The sequence below is a fragment of the Astyanax mexicanus genome, unplaced genomic scaffold, assembly GCF_023375975.1.
Source record: "Astyanax mexicanus isolate ESR-SI-001 unplaced genomic scaffold, AstMex3_surface scaffold_37, whole genome shotgun sequence".
Classification (NCBI taxonomy): domain Eukaryota; kingdom Metazoa; phylum Chordata; class Actinopteri; order Characiformes; family Acestrorhamphidae; genus Astyanax; species Astyanax mexicanus.
This window is the reverse complement of record NW_026040047.1, coordinates 409,415-430,310: the sequence shown is the minus strand read 5'-3', so window position 1 is coordinate 430,310 and position 20,896 is coordinate 409,415. Positions and strand designations below refer to the sequence as shown.

At 41.1% G+C, this 20,896-nt stretch overlaps 1 protein-coding gene across 1 annotated transcript in view; it reads right to left on the bottom strand.

Moving 5' to 3' along the window:
• The window catches only part of glb1l2 (galactosidase beta 1 like 2), a 48,466-nt gene that overhangs the window by 12,242 nt on the left and 15,328 nt on the right, over positions 1-20,896 (bottom strand). The window contains exons 5-12 of the mRNA XM_049473387.1: positions 19,223-19,331; positions 19,044-19,136; positions 15,350-15,431; positions 9,914-9,978; positions 9,382-9,466; positions 7,055-7,192; positions 5,528-5,608; positions 5,292-5,395 (exon numbers count right to left, since the gene is read on the bottom strand). Of these exons, the coding sequence (XP_049329344.1) occupies positions 5,292-5,395; positions 5,528-5,608; positions 7,055-7,192; positions 9,382-9,466; positions 9,914-9,978; positions 15,350-15,431; positions 19,044-19,136; positions 19,223-19,331 (757 nt within the window). The remainder of the gene's footprint in view (positions 1-5,291; positions 5,396-5,527; positions 5,609-7,054; positions 7,193-9,381; positions 9,467-9,913; positions 9,979-15,349; positions 15,432-19,043; positions 19,137-19,222; positions 19,332-20,896) is intronic.

Below are 20,896 nucleotides of genomic sequence, written 5' to 3'. Positions count from 1 at the left end.
GATTTCTGTAATTTGAGCGAACGTTTTTATGCACATTAAGACAAAAAGCTCGGAGGGAAAGAGCATTTTTCTCTATTGATCTGTTTCAGGGGTGCAGTGATGATAATCAGTTATCTACAATTATAAACTTCTGATATTAATGCACTAGTGTCACAATAATATTACGTAATATTACGGAGCCCGGTGTAGGTGCTGGTGGCATAAATCTCATTAAGTAATCAGTCTCATAAAATTACTTGCACCTTACAAATATTGTAGATTTAATTAATATTAAAACTACAATTGTTTTTATAAAGTTATTAAATAAAAAGCCACAATATCAGGATTTTAATCAATGACTAAAATTCTGATATTGCTGACTCAGATTCTGAAGGTTTTTAATTGAATTATTTTATATGGTTATTGGCAGCAACCAGCATTCATGAAATCAACCCAGACAACTTGGTGAAAATAAATGGACATTTATTAACACACAAACTAATCTAAACACAAATATTACAAACAGCAGTCAGTATATTTACAATATGAGAGCTAAATGGTTATTTAGCTAAGGGTGTGTGTATGAGGGAGAGAGAGAGAGAGAGAGAGCGAGAGCGTGTGTGAATGCGTGCGCGTGCGATAGAGACGGAAGGGGGGGTTTCGCGTATGCGGAGTGTGCACACGTGTTCTCGCGGGTGCGCGCGAGAGGAGCGTGCGCGTGCGCGCGGACAAAGGATAAATGGCGCTGAGTTTAAACGTGGAGCGTGGCTCTTAAACTGTAACTGAGATCAGTTGTTCTTTGTTCAGGTCTCTGTTGAGCCAGAACAAAGAGACTGAAGCTGACTATTTAAAAGGACAGTTTTAAAGCTATTGCTAGATTCTAGTTTTTAGAAGAGAGAAATACAGTAGCTGTATTTCAGTGTTAGAAAGAGAAAAAAGATTTACATGCAGAGAAAAGTAGGTTGGTTTGCTCACAGAATTTAGTTTAGAGAACATAAACAGTTGTAGATTTCATAAATAAAATTACACTTACGTAAAATGTAAGATACAGTAAGCTAAAGATAAAATGTTCTTTATCTAAACTATGCCCAGATGTTTTAAAGTTCAGTCTTACGCAATGGATATGTTAGAAAATATCCATGTTTTCCGTCCTCACTGGATTGAGGGAATTGTCAGCCTTCTTGTGGAAAGAAAAGACATCCAGGAAACTCTTCTGGAATGATTCGTCCTTCTGGTTTTGGGTCCAGGAAATTTATACACAGTTAAGAAAAGGGTCGGGCCGCTTTTCTTGTCTTTTCCGAGCTGTGTATCTCGTGCAAGCTTGTCTTGGAGAAAAAGCCGTGTGGAAACGTTGATCAGACGTTTGGCTAATGTTGTTATCTTGAAGATGTAGGCCTAAAGATGTTTTCTTTGTTCTCTTGGTAGAACAAAGGAGAGGCCTTGGTCTTGATGATCTTGTCTCTTTGTTCAGATGTTTACCTGTCTATGGGCAAACTCAAAGAGGCTTTGTTCTTGCCTCACGAGTGCTTTTGTTCCACGTGAAGCCACACCCCTATTTCTTCTTCTGGTGTTTTCTTGCATAGGGCATTATTGGTGGTGCTCAGTGATGTCAGTTACTCTAATCTGACCCTTTTTTTCAGTAACGAGTAATCTAACGCGTTACTATTTCCAATCCAGTAATCAGATTAAAGTTACTTATTTAAGTCACTGTGCGTTACTCCCTCTCTCTCTCTCCACCTCATCTCCTCCACACACACACACACACACACCGCTCCCTTACCCATTCCCCCTCCGCTCTTCCCCAATCACACGCGTCTCGCTTTCTCCCGTCTCTCTCTCTCTCGCGCTCGGCGTGTCTTTAGTTTCCGCCCGTTTTCGTTTTTCGCCAGTTCTCGGCTCCCTATCTCTTTATTAAAACGTTTTTTTTTGCGGCTGCGTCCCAATTCACTAGCCAGGGCAGCGGTCTGCCACAAATTTGATTGGCAGAGGAGAGCATTTAAAGATTTTACACCACACGTGATTGGAAGTTCACTGTGGCGCAGAGCGCACATACCGTAAAGACAAGAAAAGTTCCGGTGCTTTAAATGAACACTGTCAGAATTAAATCCTTCTCAGTAGTTGGGTCCGGTATGGGTCCGTATTGGACAACGTCTGGGTCCGGACCCGGACCGCAGTCAGTGATCCCTGGTCTAGACCATATACACGGTTCTGTTTTATAAAACCACTCCTTGCTGCCCTGCAGAGAACAACAAGTTCAATGTTCAGTTTTACAGTGTTAAATATGTCAGGTCAAGAAAGACTTTCTTTATTTTATATATTTTTTATAAAAACAAGTATTTATGTTTAGTAAAATCAAGAAAGACCATATTTTATTTTTTATAAAAAAAAAATGTTAATTTTTTTATTTTTATAAAAAAAACCTTATTTTTTTAGGAAATAGTTGCTGTTAAAAATGCATTTTCCAATAAAGGGAGTATTGGTACTGGTTATAATGTTTATGTTAAGGCGGCGGGAGGTGGTGTCTGCAGCTGCTGAAAGTAACTAATAAAGTAACTTGTAAAGTAACTTACTTACTTTTAAAATCAAGTAATCCATAAAGTAACTAAGTTACTTTTTAAAGGAGTAATCAGTAATCAGTAATCAAATTACTTTTTCAAAGTAACTATACCATCACTGGTGGTGCTGCCACCTACTGGCTGGCTAGGGTACCTACACAGGGAGGGGCCTTGGATAAAAATAAAATTAAATCGAGTGTACGATATAGCAGTTCATGCTCACGTTTTCTTTAATTCGAGTGAACGATTTGCAATTCATGCTTACGATTTCTGTAACTGGAAGCTTAAAGAGCTTTCACTAAAATATGCCCAAGAAACCATGTCTGTGATTATACTGTTAATGTATGAGCTCATAAATCTGGATTATAATTTTGATTTGTAATGATATATATCATGTAGTACATTATTTAATTTACATATAATTCCCATACAACTTTAATTTAGATTAGACATATAAATTAGTTCCCCGCGCGCTGTGGAGACACTACCGCTAGGACAAAATCTGCACACTGTATTTTCTACCTGTAACACTAGAGCTTTAATAATCAGCAGGTTTGTATATAACTGTATAATCACAGCAGCCCTGTAACAGCCCTAGAGAGGAAAATGCTCCTTTCCCTCCGAGCTTCTTGTCTTAGTGCGCATAAAAAATCGTTCACTCGAATTATAGAAATCGTTCACTCGAATTATAGAAATCGTTCACTCGAATTATAGAAATCGTTCACTCGAATTATAGAAATCGTTCACTCGAATTATAGAAATCGTTCACTCGAATTATAGAAATCGTTCACTCGAATTTGTTACGCAGCCTGGTTCTCCTTCCACACTACCGGACTCTATTTCCCAGAATTCCCCTGATTATGACATCAATAATAACCCTTCACCTTCACCCAATCACGTTACGCTCCGACGCTCTGATTCACCTGTGTACTAAATTACTTCTGGTTCATTCTTATCTAGATCCTGTATTTAAGGCATCCGTTTGTAAACAAACACCGCGAGGTATTGCCGACTTATGTTGCGTACTAAGCGTTTTCCTGATTACTGTTTTTGCCTTCTCGTTACGACCCTGTTTTCGGATTATCGGTTTATGTCTTTTGTTTTGCCCTTATTGGATTTGTTGTATGGTTGGACTGTTTCTCGGTTTCGAACTCGGACTGTATTTTTGACTACGTCTCTGGTTATCGGTGAGATCATTGTTTACTTGGTTATTCTGTTAGCAGAACCTGTTAGCCTTCCTGCTAATAAACCTGTCTGTATTTTTAACTCGGCTCGCGTCACTCCTCTCTACCTGGCGTCACAGAATTATAGAAATCGTTCACTCGAATTATAGAAATCGTTCACTCGAATTATAGAAATCATGAGCACAAACTGCAAATCGTTCACTCAAATTAAAGAAAACGTAAGCACAAACTGCTATATCGTTTAAATTTTTTTTCTGGATGACAGCTGGTCTTGAGCTAGATTTTTTCCCTCCACTATAATTTTTTATCTGAGATTTTTGGTAATTTGTGGTGGGAATGGTATGTAGTTCAAAACCCCCCCCCCAAAAAATCCAGAGAAAAATCAGTAGTAATCTACACGTGTGTAATTTTGAACCATATTAGGTTTACAGCATACATGCTTCTTACATGTAAATAGAGTTTTCCTCAAATTGTTAGCGTCTACAAACACTTTAGTCAGATTCTGTAATCGGAATTAATTCAGTCAGACTGGAGAAAGTCTTTGCACGCAAATCTAGACACTGATAATATTCCTGCGGTCATAATTACTGACGTCTGACAATTCGGGACTTTTATTATATCTGAACGTAGCGGCTGCGAACACGTGATCTCTCAGACTAACCAATGTGGTAAGAGGCGCGCTTAAAGCTCGCTTATTCTTCACAATTAAAATAATGAGCCGTAAGTTCGTTTTATAGCCACAAAGGAGAAAACAAAAATTCGGACTGAATTTCCGTTTCTGGTTTTGTCTGTATAAATCAAAAAACGAAAAAACGAGCCGTTTTTTCATTTCTTCAGCTCTCTATTCAGTTCAAGAATCAAACTGTCAAAATGTACACGGACCTTATACCATCTTGATGGAAAGAGCTCCAGTATGGTGAACTGTGTTGGAGAGCCAGACTGCAGTCATTGCACTAAATTATTTTAGGACCCAGAGATGCTCTGGCTGTGGATGCTACAGCACCACTGTAGTTAGGTTTTCCAAGCAAAAAAAGTAAAAATCCAGTGAATTCCAAAAATCCAAAGAAAACCTAAGCAGCCCAATAATCCAGTGATTCCAGTTTAGTGTAAGCAAGAAAATTTGCAAAAATGAAAAAGTGGACAAATGACATGCGATCCTCCCTTTGATAGAATGGGAGGAGATATCACATTTCACTTCACTGGTACACGACTCTTGTCTATGCTGAGTACATAGGACTCCGTCCAATATCTAACCGCCCTTACGCGATAAGGAGGCATGAAATAAAACTTGGACCTTATCGTCTCTAAGATGGTACCAGCAAAAATGATGTTAGTAAAAAAAGATTCCACTGGTTGATTAAAAGCTACAGGAAAATAACATTATTTTACATTTACAGTAGCATCTTTAAGTTTTCTGTGAATGCGTGAAACATATTGGGTTGTAAGGTGTAACCCATTGCAAACCTGCTATTTGGCAGTAAATGCAAGTTTTACCTTGAAGTGCTACTGAAAACCCTGGTGTGATTATACAGAACACACACAAGCAGATGCTTTTTGGCTTGAATTATTTTACCTTGTCTGCACACTGAAGACTGTCCCATAAAGAAATGTGCTGAGAAAGGACAATTGGTTCATACACCTGCTTGTCCTGGACTGCAGGAAGACATGGTAGCTCATCTGTGGAGATAAATATTTAACCCTTATTAACCCTTTATAGCCCTTATTAAACAATTTTAACACTTTATTATGAGAACAACCAAATATGGCTACTTTTGTAGCTTAGAAAAATAATTCAGTACAGCAGCTTACTTTGCACGCCCCTCAAAAGGTTTCTTAAAAGATGATATTTAATGGTGTATTCCCCATTTTCAGATAATGGAGCATCATAATCTAGAAAACAGAAAAACTCTTATCACAGTACACAGCCATCCTCCTCATGCAGAGACATAAACTGTGTCCCACAAGCGTCTAGATAATTCCTCTTTATAAGTAGTTCATGTAAGGGCTATGTATCTTAACTTTAAATTAACCTGATTATCCATTACTTACTACATATGTCTCTTTCACATTAGCAACTTATTAGTTACTGCTCACATTAACTTCAACTGCTCAGCTGAAACCTTTAACATGCCACCAAGAGAACTATAGATCAAAATGCACTCCAACAAAGTATGGTATAAATAATTATATCAGTGCAAGAAAGTCAGTGACACCACACTCTGTACGCATCTGCATTGCTCAAATAATAAAAACTTAAAAGTACTAAAAGGCCTTGCCTAAGCACTGACTATGGAGATTAAAGTTAACACACAAGTGTCTTTAATTTTAAACTTTAAACTTTAATTTAACACTAACAGGGCTCTATCTTACACCCTGTGCAAGGCCACCAACAGTTTATTTTTAAGCTTCCGCCTGCATCCTTTAAACAACTTCAGAGTTCATGAATATATCTACGCCAATAGGTGTGGTGGTCTGGTAGGGAGGTATGTTCAGGTAAATTTCTGGCGTATTGCTATTTTGGCAATGGAAAACACAAATGCTCCACTGACTGATTAAAACCCTGACAACAGTCACCCATCATTGCTATCTTGACAACACAGGAACGCTGCACATACACCCTCGTTTACACACACAAGGACATGCAGCAGCACAAACCTGACTTTTACATCAACAAAAAACAGAAAAGTAAATAAAAAAACATTGCTGTTCCCATAAATGAGCTGCTGGAGCTCCTTCACAGCGTCAACCAGCAGCTCAGTTTCCTCTGCTGAGAAGTGTTGGACACGTCCAGGTAGCTGCACCGTAAAAATAGGTATCCACTAGTCAGAGTGCACCAGGAAAGCTAGGAAACTGACCTGCTTGTTTTTATGCTGTAAAGGTGCAACAGCAGCTAATTTACAGAAACAGCAATATTATTTTATTTAGTGTTCTATTTATTGTTGTTGGGTTTGTGCTGTTGTTGTTGTGTTGTTGTTCGTGTGTGTAACAAGTGGGGGCATATTTGCGCTAAAAGCACGGCCTGTCTTGCCAAGATAGCAATGAACAACATCTGACTGTTGACCTCTGTGTAAGTTTTAGTCAGTCAGTGGAACACCTGTGTTTTCCGTTAATAATATGCCAGAAATTACCTGAACACACCTTATTCCTAGACCACCATGTCCCTCAATGTAGATATATTCACAAGCACCGTTGCTATCTAAACAACGCAGGCAGATGGAGTGAAAATAGTGTTGATGTGGTGTAGAGTAGCAATGAGCATCACAACGCACTTGTGCATGGTGTAAGATAGGGCCCTAATTCTCACTTAATTGAGACATACTGTATGATATTCCGTACCATAACTGTTGATTTGTGGTTTGTAGGAAGTAAGATCTGTGGCACCATTCATGAATCCAAAGCTGGTTCCTCCATGGAACATGTACAGATTGATGGAGACACCATGTTCAAAAAGTTCTTTCAACACTGCAATCATATCTGAAGCAAAAACATTTCCCCAAAGAAATATCAAAAATCTGTCATCTCTGACATGATATTATTATTTTTTATATTGCTTTAGTAAACCCAGTGTGATTGTTATTATTTACCATTTTACAACTAAGACAAATGGCATGAAAAATACTTTCCTATTAAATATGCATTAAATATTAAATATGCATTACAATTAACATACCTAGATATCACTGTGTTTTACAATGCAAGTAATTTGCTCCTATTTGGATTGTACAGTTTAAAATATTTCTAAGCATTTACATTACATTACATTACATTACATTACATTTGGCAGACGCTTTTGTCCAAAGCGACTTACTATAGTCAAGTACAAAAGTAATAGAAGTTTAAAGGTAAAACATCTTTAGACAGAGCCTAAAGGAGGTTGAAGGGAAATAAAGGGATAGAGAAGTGAAGGAGGGGAAGAAGGAAATGAGGTTAGAAGTAATTAGTGTGTTAGAGGTGTTAGGAGAGTAAGTGCTCTTTGAAGAGCTCTGTCTTCAGGAGTTTATTAAAGATAGCGAGAGATTCTCCTGATCTGGTAGTAGAAGGTAGTTAGTTAGAGGTGTTAGGAGAGTAAGAGCTCTTTGAAGAGCTCTGTCTTCAGGAGTTTATTAAAGATAGTGAGAGATTCTCCTGATCTGGTAGTAGAAGGTAGTTAGTGTGTTAGAGGTGTTAGGAGAGTAAGTGTTCTTTGAAGAGCTCTGTCTTCAGGAGAGACAGGTGCCTGTTTTGGTTGGTTGAAGATCAGACGTGCTGCTGCATTCTGGATCATTTGGAGTGGTTTTACTACACAGGCCGGGAGGTCAGTTAGTACGGCATTGCAGTAGTCGAGGCGTGAGATGACGACTGCTTGTACCAGGAGTTGGGTGGCCTGTTGCGTCAGAAACGGTCTAATTTTTCTGATGTTATAAAACGCGACGCGACAGGATCGAGAAACTGAGGCCACATGGTGCGTGAAGGAGAGCTGGTCATCAACCATAACACCCAGGTTCCTAGCAACCTTTGTCGGTGAGAGAGAGAGAGAGAGTCGATGCTTATAGAGAAGTTGTGTTGAAAAGATGTTTTTTCAAAAATAATCAGAAGTTCAGTCTTTGAGAGATTTAATTGAAGGTGATGCTCCTTCATCCATGCGGATATGTCTGAGAGACTCTGCGATATCTGTGCAGAGATTGAGTGATCTTCAGGTGAAAATGACAGGTATAGCTGGGTGTCATCAGTAAAGCTGATTGAGAAGCTATATTGAGAAGAGAAGGGGTCCCAGTACCGAACCCTGGGGAACCCCAGTGGATAGGGCGTGGGCTGAGGACAGCTGTCCTTGCCACGACACGACACGCGCCCAGTGAGGTATGATCTGAACCATGACAGCACATTGTCTGAGATCCCCATGTTTGAGAGTATAGTTAGGAGGAAGTCGTGGTTGACCGTGTCGAAGGCGGCCGAGAGGTCCAGCAGAATGAGCACCGAGGACTGACCTGCAGCTCTGGCAGTTTTTAATGCTTCAGTCACAGACAACAGAGCCGTCTCGGTAGAGTGTCCTTTTTTGAACCCAGATTGGTTCTGGTCCAGAAGGTCATTCTGGGAGAGGAAGCCAGAGACCTCATTTAAAACTGCTCTCTCGAGTGTTTTAGAGAGAAAGGGTAGTAGTGAGACCGGTCTGTAGTTATCAACCTGGGCGGGGTTGAGAGAAGGCTTTTTAAGCAGTGGTGTCACAGCAGTTGGGAATACACCAGAAGTTAAAGAGGCATTGACTGTGTGAGTGACAGCTGGAGTGATTGCAGGTGCGATAGTTTGCAATAGGTTTGAAGGAATTGGGTCAAGCGGACACGTAGGAGGACGGCTACTATTAGGAGAGCCAGTGTCTCGTTCTCAGTGAGAGACGTGAACGAGGAGAGCGCGACTCCTTCTGTGGAGGGATACCGGGCAGCAGAGCATGTAGTAGGACTGCTACATGTTACATCAGTAAACTGGTTGCTGATAGCTGCCACTTTCTCAAGCAAAGCTAAGCAAAGGTGAATAGTGCAATGAATCTAGAATAATTTGTTAATTAATCGCAGAACATCAGTTTTAATTTATTATTCACCTGACAGTACTAGTTCCAAGACATCTTAAAACATGTTGATGGCTGAGTATGTTTTTTTTTTCTATGAAGTAATCACATCCATCCAACTTACCTTGAGCAGAGAATACATGATGAGCACCCCCCCACACATCATACCAGCCACACCAGTACTCCATCACCAGCAAAGGCTTCTGGGGCTGTAAAATGTATATTTCACAATCAGTACACTTACAGGCTTCTAAATAATTAGGAAACATTTGTCTTTTTTAATCTAATGGAATTTTTTGTTTCAGCTCTACAGTATTGCAAGATGGTGTTTAAATAATTAAACAAATTAAACGGAAGAAACTACTTACTTAAACATTTAAAATGGGGAACATTTAGGATATCTCCACATGTATTACTACCAACATTGTCTAAAATTAGACTCTAGTCCAGCACATTGACTATAGATTATTATTCTATGGTTAGAAAGTGAGTGGAATCATCATGACCAGATAAAAAGTGCTCTCAGAGACCATCAGAAAAATGCTTGTAAATACAGTCATTGCACCACCAGAAATTTATACATTACAAGTGATTCATTTAAAACAACTGCCAGTGCAATAATTAATGCTACAGATAAAGAAAATTAGCTACTACACCTGTAAGTTAGCCAAGTACTGTATGGATCCAAATGTCAGTTTCTGAAGGTTTATGGTTTGTAGAGCTGCAACAGAAACAGATCAAAATGTTTAAAATACTGAGTAGAGGTATTCTGTCACGCCTGGCGCTAAAAGCTCCCACAATCAGCTCTGCCTGCGATCTCCATTCTCCGGAATACATTGCCCAGGATGCACCACACACTGACATAACACCCAATCCCGATCACATGACACTGCACATGACTCCTCCAGCAAGCATCAGCTGTGTTGGGCCTAATTTAAGAGGCTCAGTTCAGCCTGTCCTTTGCTGAGTATTGACTGTTTGTCCTCGTACAACGCATTTTCTTGCCTGTATTTTTGATCTCTCTTTTTTTTATTGTGACCATAGGTGTCTCTTTGTCTTGTGTGCTCTGTGTTTGTTTACCTCGTTTCTTTACTCCTGTCCCATGTGCTCTAGTCTGTGTTTATTTGTAGCTCCACCCCAGTGTTCGTTCATGTCATTACCTTGACTGTTGTCACCTGTGTTTAACTGTAGCTCCTTGTTACCTTTTTGTCAGGTGTTTCCCGTTGTCCCATGTTCCTTATTCCTGATCCGGTGTTGTACATGTTATGTCAGTTCAGGTGTCTTGTGTTTCTAGGTTGTACGCTCTCCATGTTTCTTTGTTTATTTTGTTTGTGTGGTTCAGTTTTTGTTTCATCGTTTGATTATATGTTTCTTTAATAAATATTTGCATTTGCGTCTGCTTTCCTCGTCTCGGCGGCGCGCATGTACGCAGCGTCTCAGTGCTCTTCCTGTAGGTGCTCAGTGTGGTTGTTTGTGTGTTTGTTATTGTTCCTTACGGTAACATCTTGCTGTGCAAGGTACATCTACAGCCAGCGACTACTTCTAGAGATAGGATCAAACAGCAAGCGGACTATTACGGCAGAGTTTCTTCACTCTCACAACATCCCGGCTGACACTGCAACGAAACGCCGGCTCTACATGGACTACCATCCCAGCGGGGAGGCGACGTCAGCGGCGCAGGGAGAGGAGGCAGTAGCAGGGCTAAGAGCAGAGGAGGGGGCTATGCATGTATGTGAACAACAGCTGGTGCACTAACACTAAGTCTGTAAGCAGCCACTGTTCCCCGGACTTGGAATACATGTGTGTTAAGTGCAGGCCCTTTTATTTGCCTCGGGAATTTAATGCTGTAATAACTGCTGTATACATTCTACCAGATGCTAGTGCTAGCTTGGCCCTGGGAAATTTGCATGACAATATTAGCAGTCAGCAGGGCATGTATCCTGAAGCAGTTCATACTGTGGCAGGAGATTTTAATCATGCTGACTTAAAAATGATCCTTTCAAGATTCTATCAGCATGTTAAATGTGCTACCAGGGGAGAAAATGTACTGGACAAGGTATTTTCTAACATAAAGCTAGGATACAGGGCTAAGCAACTGCCATATCTGGGCCAGTCAGACCACCTGTCCCTGCACTTGTTCCTCTCAAAAAAACTGCCCCTACCACACTAAGAACTGTTAAATCCATGGTCTGAAGATGCCTCTCAGCAGCTGCAGGACCGCTTCCAGTAAACAAACTGGGACATTTTTGAGCATCAGGAACTGGAGCAATACACCACAGCAGTCTTGGGAGACATAAAGTTCTGTACGGACATCACAACTGTGGATAAGAGCATCTGGGTAAAGCCCTGGATGACCAAAGAAGTGCAAACCCTTTAAACACTGCCTTCAGGTATGGGAATGGAGTATTGTACAGAACTGCCAGAGCCAACCTGAAAAGGGCATCAGAAGGGCAAAGGCTGCATACAAGAAGAAGATTGAGGACTACTTCCAGAGCAACAACTACAGGCAGGTGTGGCAAAGGGTCCAAAACATCACCAATTATAAACCCTGCAACCTGGTAGGCAATGAGGAGGGTGCCTCACTGGCAGAGGAGCTGAATAACTTCTTTGCTCGCTTCCAGGTACAACCGCCGAAGACAAATATCCTGCATCCACCACCTCCGGGCAGCTATACCCTCACAGTGGACGAGCACCAGGTTAGACACACACTGAGGAGGGTGAACCCAAGAAAAGCTGCAGGACTTGTGGGTGTCTCAGGACAGATGCTAAAAGACTGTGCCTTTCAATTGGCAGGGTTCTTTACTAGGATTTTTAACCAGTCTCTGAGGCAGGCCACTGTTCCACCCTTTCTAAAGTCATCCACAATTGTCCCACTACCAAAGAAAACATCAGCTGCATGAACGACTACCGCCCAATAGCACTCTCACCTATCATCCTAAAGTGCTTTGAGAAACTGGTCCGGACCCACATCATTTCCAGTCTCCCTCCCAGGTTAGATTCTCATCAGTTTGCATACAAACTAATAGGTCAACAGAGGATGCCATGGCCACTGCTCTCCATGACACACTGTCCCACCTGGAGCACCAGGTGAGTTATGTACGGCTACTCTTTGTGGACTTTAGCTTAGCCTTCATTACCATCCTTCCAGACAGACTGGTCTCAACTGGGAATATCCCACTCACTATGTCTCTGGATTAGGGACTTCTTGACGAACTGGTCCCAGAGGGTGAGGGTGGGCCCCCACATCTCCTCAGTTATCAGCCTCAGCACCGGCTCTCTTCAGGGATGTGTATTGAGCCCATTACTCTTCACTCTCTTTACCCATGGCTGTGTCCCCACAAACTCCAGCAACAGAATTATGAAGTTTGCTGATGACACCACTGTGGTGGGGCTCATCTCAAGGGGTGATGAGTCTGCATACCGGGACGAGGTGGAGCGGCTAACAGGGTGGTGCAATGAGAACAACCTGATCCTGAACACTGACAAGCCAAAAGAGATGACATTGGGGAGGAAAGCCACCGCCATGCTGCCCCTGCTCATTAGGGGGTTCCGTGTTGAGAGGGTCTCCAATTTCTGCTTTCTTGGTGTTAACATCAAGGATGATCTGACCTGGAGCACCAACATCTCTACAGCGGTGAAGACAGTTTAGCAGAGACTGTATTTTCAAAAAACATGAAAAAAATCTTACACAAAAACTCTTGGTGTCCTTCTACCTCTGTTCCATAGAGAGCATCCTGACCTACTGTATTTGTGTGTTTTCCCATTTCACAGCTGCAGAAAGGAAAATGCTCCAGAGGGTCATCACTACAGCCCAGATTGTCATTGGCTTTCCTCTCCCTTCGCTGGAGGACTTGTACAGCTCTCGCTGTTTTGGTAAGGCACAAAACATTCTTAAGGACTCATCCCATCCTGGCCATTCACTCTTTGAGCAACTACCTTCAGGTAGACAGTACAGGACATTGAGAGCCAGAACAAACAGACTCAAAGACAGTTTCTATGCTAGTGCCATATTTGCACTAAACAATGCAATTTAAATGCATCAAGTACTGTAGTGTTTAATGTTTCATACGTGTTTATGTCTATAATTGTTGTGTCTAGAGTTTGTGCTAATTGTATTTGCACTCTGCACTTTAAAGAAATTGCACTTCAATTTTGTTGTTTAATACAATGACATTAAAAGCATTTATTAATTTCTGTCATAGTCAGTCTCGGAAATATTATTTTTTCTAAATGGCACATTTTTCTGTTGGTAAGTTTTTTTGTTATTAATGTGCGTTAAACTGACTATTTCAATGTATTCTGTATGTTCTTGCGTCTTTTTCACGCTGCACCAGTGCACCACTGTTTTTCATTGGTATTGCGGGACCATGTGACTACCCCATTAGTCCTGGCAATTTCTACAGTAAGACTTATATAGGGTGGCAGGAAGAGGGCGGTGCCCACAGGTTTGTTCTTGATTCGGGCTGGGTAGCGTTCTCCCGTAACTGACTAACTTCTTCTCATAAGAGGAACAAACCCTCATCTTTCTAACTGGAGGCCGAGTGTATGAGCTTGAGGATTTGGAGAACAAACCAGGACAAACCCCTCTCAGCTGCTAAAAAGACTGAGCTGGTGTAGGATGCTACGGCCATTTTAACTTCTGCCTTACCGCTCATCACATTTTTCTGCGCACTTCATCCTCTCCATAACTATTTCCACTAAGCCTGCTCCCACCCCCTCTCTCTTCTGATGACGACCCTCCTTTAACCTGCCTCCCTTAAACCACCTCCTTTAACCTGCATACCTTAATCTGCCTCCTTAAACACGCTTTTTTAAACATGCCTCCTTTAACCTGCCTCCTTAAACACGCCTTCCTTAACCCACCTCTATTAACTTCCCTCCTTTAACCCACATCCCTTAACCTGCCTCCCTTATCCCGCCTCCTTTAACACGCCTCCTTCAACATGCCTTCTTTAACCCACATCCCCTAACCCACCTACTTTAACCCACATTTACTGCGCCACACTGGCATCACAGTTGGAAGTCAATGTGTAACTGTGGCTCTGCTATAGTGTTTATTCCAGGAACAATACAGCCACTGATATGGATATTCAGTGCTTCGTACAACCCTACTTCACCATGCCTTTTCTGATCGTGGTACGTTCACCTTATGGTCATGTTTGTTGATTGAAAAAATGGTACCAGTCGTTAGTATGACAGCTTGTCAAACAGAGGTGGCAACCCCAGTAGATGAAAAAGTGCAATGAAGAGAACAGACAACAAAAACCTTTCAAAAAAGTTCAAAGGTTTTTCTGATAATACAAAAAAATGTTATGTTGAGCTTCGAACTTTTACATTTTTTAATACAGACACAAAGCTAAAGCTTCCTCTGGCTTTCCATGTTGCTATATGGATGCCCTTTTTTAGATTGTTAACCAAATCCAATACTCGGTAGTCATTCAAAAGTCAGGGAAGAAATTACACCTGATAAAAAAGAAAAAAAAGACTTCTGGAAGAACAACACTGTACAAGCGGTGAAGTAGGGTAATGGTATTATCATGCACAATATTTTACTGCCAGAAACATACACACATTTTACTGCTAGGTTACAATTGTATGGCTCAAACCATCAGCTAGACAGACTTGACTGCTGGGTATTCTAAAAGGAAAATAACCCTAACACACATCAGAGTTGATATGATATGGATATAGCAGTCTAAAATAATGCATTCAGAATGGCCATCCCAGTTCTGGCTGTGCTTTAAAGTTGGGCCTGTACAAGAATACAAAACTAATTTAACTGTTGCGGGGTGTGTAACCAAATCAAAAGTGCTGTATAATATTATTATATAATATTATAATATAATATAATTAAAAACGAATTCTAATTATATGCAATAAATTTGTTGTAAACTTTTTCTGCCCCAGAAAAAAAATGTTGAAAGAGATCACTGAGAGCACAGCATTGTATATATTTTACAGTTTTGTTGCTGCCTTTTTATAAATGAACTTAAAGTTATTTGTTACAGCACATATGAACATGCAATTTATAATGATAAAAGGATTATAAACAGGGAAACCAGAAGAAATTTGCTGTTGTTGTCATTGTTTACCTCCATTCACGCCTCCACATTTCAAACCCTCCCGATTATCACAAGTCAGCAGAAGCTCTATGATTCCTCTGGATTCTAGAGCCTAAAAAAAGATAATTAGGTGTAGCCCACTGTGTGATGTGGGATTAATACATTCTGTGATAATCACCAACATACAGTGCTAAAAAAGGTATTTGACACTTCCTGACTTCTGCATCTTATATAGCATATAAAGACTATAAACTGAAAATGACTCTCTATTGTAAAAATAAATTACATCTATCAGCCAAAAAGAGTTATGATGCATAGTAAAGTTGTGTTCAGTCGTGTACATTTTAAGGATTATTGCATTTCCCCTCATTTGTATATAACTATAAACTATTTTTCTGTATTGGATTATTATCTGACTGCATAGCATTTCATGTTTATTCATCATTTTCAAATTCAGAATTTATTCATAGTTTGATGAAGAACAGTCATTCAGATCCTAAGGAAGATAAGTATCTCCTCACTGTTCCAGTGGCTACTGTGGAATACAGTATCTCCATTGTTCCCTATCAGTCGATTCACTCTGTACAACAAATAATGTATGGGGTATCATGCCCTTGCGTGTGTGGCTGAAGACACCTTTAATCACATTTAAAAGGCAGATGATGCATAGTGACGAGGGCAGAAGGGCCCGCACCCTACACATAACCCCACGTCACCAGAATCACAACCTCAGTTCTTATGCTTTTCTCTTCGCTGAGAACACTGTAAACCTTTTTCTGCTAGTCTAGTTAGCTAGTTAGCACAATACAACAAACCTTCGGATAATTTAACTGTTCCATTAGGCAAGTACTACAACAACCTCACATTGGTGAGTCATCTTCCCACGATATTTAAAGGATTTTGCTGCTTTTAAATCTGCTTTGCAAAGTCTCAGGGCTAGCCTGTTTAGGCTCGCTAATGGCTGCCTAAAATGAGCTCGCAAGCTAACAGTAACTCTCATCCTGGCAAGAAAGCCTCCCGTCCTTGTCCTCAAGGATGTGGTTTTGCCATCAACGAGAAGGACCAACATGATGCATGTCCAGTCTGCCTGGGAATCGTACATGTGTCGCCAGCTCTGTCGCCAGCTCGAATTGGCAGTCGACCCTCGAATTGGGCTGAGCACATGGAAAGTCTGGAGATGTGTGAAATAGATACGCCATCGCTGACTCTCCCGTATCAGCCGCAGCTCTGCAAGCCTGCATCTGAGCTCGAGGATGACGACCCGTTCGATCTTGGTGTAGACAAGCTTGATTTCTCCGAAGATGGGCAGGAGAAGCTGCAGGTTTTTCCAGCCCCAATGGCTGCGGAGGGTAAACAGGATGAGGCTGACACCTCTTTCTTCTCCCTTTACCTTTGTGCAGCACAAAAGCTGGACGTGGAGTGGCCTGCCCCTCATCTGTCCAAAAAAGCGACCAGATTTGCAGGATTTTTCCTTTCCCCGGTGAAACACCATCTCCCACTTTTCCCCGCTGTCAACCCGCACCGCGGTGCCTGGTTATGCACATTTTCTCAAGATGGAAGGGGCAGGGGAGGCGGGGCTGCTAAACCCCCGTCCTATGGAGCCTTCGCTGACAGTGTATCTGGCTTCCTCTCATAATCAGGGAGTCGCTAGCTAACAGCCCTGCTGAATGTGGTTAGAATAGCCTCAGATTACATTCTGCATATGTCTTGCTGCGCGGCTCTTTCGCTGGGCAGAGGAACAGCTTCAACTGTTGTGGCACAGCGCCACTTGTAGCTAACGCTGTCTGACATGCCAGACAGAGACCAGGTGACTTATCTGGATGAGCCGGTCTCCTGGGTAGAGCGGACTGTTGCAAAGGGGTTACTGTTTGCAGTTTGCAACAGAACGTTGCTTGCAGTCCATTTGTCCCTAAAGCGCTTCCTTTCATAATTGAGGGGGGAGCATGTTTTAGTCAGAACAGACAAAACCACTGTGGTGTCTTACATAAACAGGCAGGGGGGCACGCGGTCCCTCCTGCTTCTGAAGCTGATCACTTCACATTTAGAGAAAACACGCATTGTCCTCCGTTTTTCCCTCTAACAGACCAGGGTGCTCCCCTGGGAGTGGATGCACTGGCACACCTCTGGCCCAACACTCCTTTATGCATTCCCCCCTGTGGAGCTGATCATGCCAACACTGGAGAGGGTGCGCCAGGGGAACCTGTCTCTGATACTTGTAGCTCCCTGCTGGCCATCAAAACCATGGTATGCGGAAATAATCAGTCTCCTTGCAGGAGATCAATGGGCTCTGCCGCTTTACTCGAATCTCCTGTCTCAGGCAGGCGGGGAAATTGTGCACCCCAGGCCAGAGCATGGTGTCTCCATGTCTAACCACTGAAAAGTCTGCCTTGATGGCCAGCGGTTTGCCCTCTAATGTTGTGGCTCACATTCAGTGTCCAAGGGCCTCTGCTTACAAGGTTTGTATGTTTATAAATGGCATGCATTTAAGCACTGGTGTCAGGGAAGAAATCTGATTCCCTTCCAAAGTCTATTTGGCGGCTATATCAGCCTGTCATGTTGGTTTTGGGGGGTTTCTGTGGAAATCTGTGGACATGAAATATGTTTCGTATAAGACGGCTCTGCTGCTTGCTTTAGCCTCTGCTAAGCGTGTGGGTGATCTTCGTGCTCTGTCAGTGCACCTTTCATGTATCCACTTTGCACCAGAGGACATCAAGGTTATATTATACCCTAATGCAGGGTATGTGCCAAAGGTGCTGCCTATTTCTTATAGTTCAGTAGCCTTTGAGCTTAATTCTGTCTCTTACCCTTTATTTGCTTCTGAGGAGCAGCAGAAACTGCACACGCTCTGCCCTGTGCGTGCACTGTGTACATTCATTGATCGTACTCAGGTTTTCCATGGGTGTGACCAGCTTTTTGTCTGTTTTGCCAACCCAGTTCGTGGCAGGGCTCTGTCTAAGCAGCGTCTCTATCACTGGGTTGTGGAAGCATTAGCATTAGCTTATAACAGCAAGGGTCTGGAGTTGCCTGTGGGAGTTCGGATATTCTACTAAAGAAATGGCTGAATCTTGGGCCCTTTTTAAGGGTGTCCCTGTTAAAGACATTTGAACTAAGGAGTGATGCTGGTGACGTGGGGTTATTTGCAGAGGGCGGGCCCTCCTGCCCTCGTAACTATGCACCGTCTGCCTTTTAGACGTGATTAAAGGTGTCTTCAGTCAGACACGCAAGGGCGTGATACCCCATACGTTATGTGTACCTCATTCCTCTCCTTCAGGGAACAGTGGTTATATGTATAACCTTACATTTTAATTTAAAGCATTTAGCTGACGCTCTTGTTCAGAGTGACTTACAGGTTTATTATATTAAGTAAGTGAGGTGGGCCAGTGTATTGTAAGGAGTGTTAACCAAAGACGCTTATTGGTATAGTCACCCAGAGCGGGAATTGAACCCTAATCCCCCACATGATGTGGTAGCTCACTGGTACTGGCATTATCCACTGCGCCACACCAACGACTCAGCAGTTTTTGTCTGCAACTTTTTCCGTGACGAAGATAGCAAGATGGCAGAAATGTACCTGAACACACCCCATTTCGAGACCCCCACCTCCATCAGGGTGGTGTATATACATTCACAAGCACCGTTGCTTTTTAAACAACTAACTCTAATTCTAAACTTATTGAAAACTATGAGATCAAGTTATAAACAACAAATGCATTCCCCACCCAACCTCTTTTACAAATGTCAGGTAATGCTCATCTTTTGCATATGAGCCGTACTCATTCTCCACCTGCACTGCAATAATGGGACCACCTCTTTTAAACTGCAGAAAAACGAAGAGAAAAAAAACATCAATTCTAACATCTTAATTATAATCTAATAATATGGAAATAAGGAGCAAGGTGTTACCTGAAGAGGTGCAACTCTTGGTATAAGGTTGTCAAAGTAGGAGTTAACTGCTGCTGTGAACCCTGAGTAGGTGGTTCTCAATTTCATATTTTTGTCCCTCAGCAGCCAGCTGTAAAAACAGACTGACTGGTAAATAAATTGCAATGTTAAATTTTGTTCACAGTAGGCACACCAACTGCCAATGGCTGATTACAATAACAATCTCAGTTACACTCACCTTTGTACTCTTTTATCCTAGTCACAAATTTACATACCTGTTTTTATAATTAATATCTATAAACTTTACAAATTCTATTTTTCTAAAAACAAGTTTGATGCAATTTCTTTTTGTACTCTTGTAACTTCTCATTTCTTAGCTATTTTTCTTTTAAAATATCTATTGATAAAACATAGAAAGGGAAACAAATTGCATTTTTTCATGCTGTATATATAGAATCATTAAAAAACATCATTTTGCTTATAGACTTATTGACCAAAAAAAATAAAGCACCAAGCACTAAGAGGTTTTGGAATCTAATAACACTGTATAGGTGTAAATGTACTGATGAAAACTGATTTATTGGGGAAAACTGTACTGTTCCTGAAAGGAGACTCTAGTACCCTGTTGAAGACTCTAGTCTGGATACAAGATGAGATACGTTGTTTGGGCATGGGGGTTTTAGAGGTTCCGCATGTCATCACGCAGTCGACTTGAATGTAGCCAGCAGATACTTTCATACACAGAACAGTATGAAGACATACAGTGATGCACACCATTCCCTTTACTGCTTGGATAAAATTTGTGCAACGTCTTTGTGTTGTTACTAAAAGCAGAGAGCATGTTTCCAATCAGAATAAAATGCCTGTGCTTCTAGATCTCCTCTACATATCTTCTTCCACATCTCTTTACTGCATAAAAAATGTCTGTTATTGTTTCCAAATAAGAATAGATTTTAAGAAAAAAAAACAATGGCTCCATATCTCCAGTATATAGAGAATTGCACACCCATTATTATTATGCAAAACTTTATTTTATATTATATGTTAAATATGACAAGATTAAATAGGAGTTCAGCTGAATTAGACAGAAAATTAAAATCAATTGCAATACAGCTAGGTCACCAAACACCAAAGGTGGAAAAAGTACTGAAAAATTAAGTAAAGGTCTAAAAATCTACTGGAGTAAAAGTAAAAAGTACTCAATTTAAAATGTACTTTGAGTAAAAGTTACATAGTTACTTTTAATTATTTGATGTTAAAAAGTACAACAAATCATACATTAAATTGTATTTAATGAACTATTATTCCACATAATAATTTGGATCTTTCATGCAGTATTTGTTCAGACCCCCCCATAAAACATTTTCAAGAACAAGTGGCATAGGTTTCTATCATCCATTTTTTTCTTTACTGTTAAAAAGTTATGGTCGTATAGGTGACTATAAACCAGACAGTCAAGTCACAAGTCTTTGATCACAAGTCCGAGTCAAGTCACAAGTCTTTGATCACAAGTCCGAGTCAAGTCACATGTCTTTAAGCACAAGTCCGAGTCAAGTCACAAGTCTTTGATCACGAGTCCGAGTCAAGTCACAAGTCTTTAGGCACAAGTCCGAGTCAAGTCACAAGTCTTTGATCACAAGTCCGAGTCAAGTCACAAGTCTTTGATCACAAGTCCAAGTCAAGTCACAAGTCTTT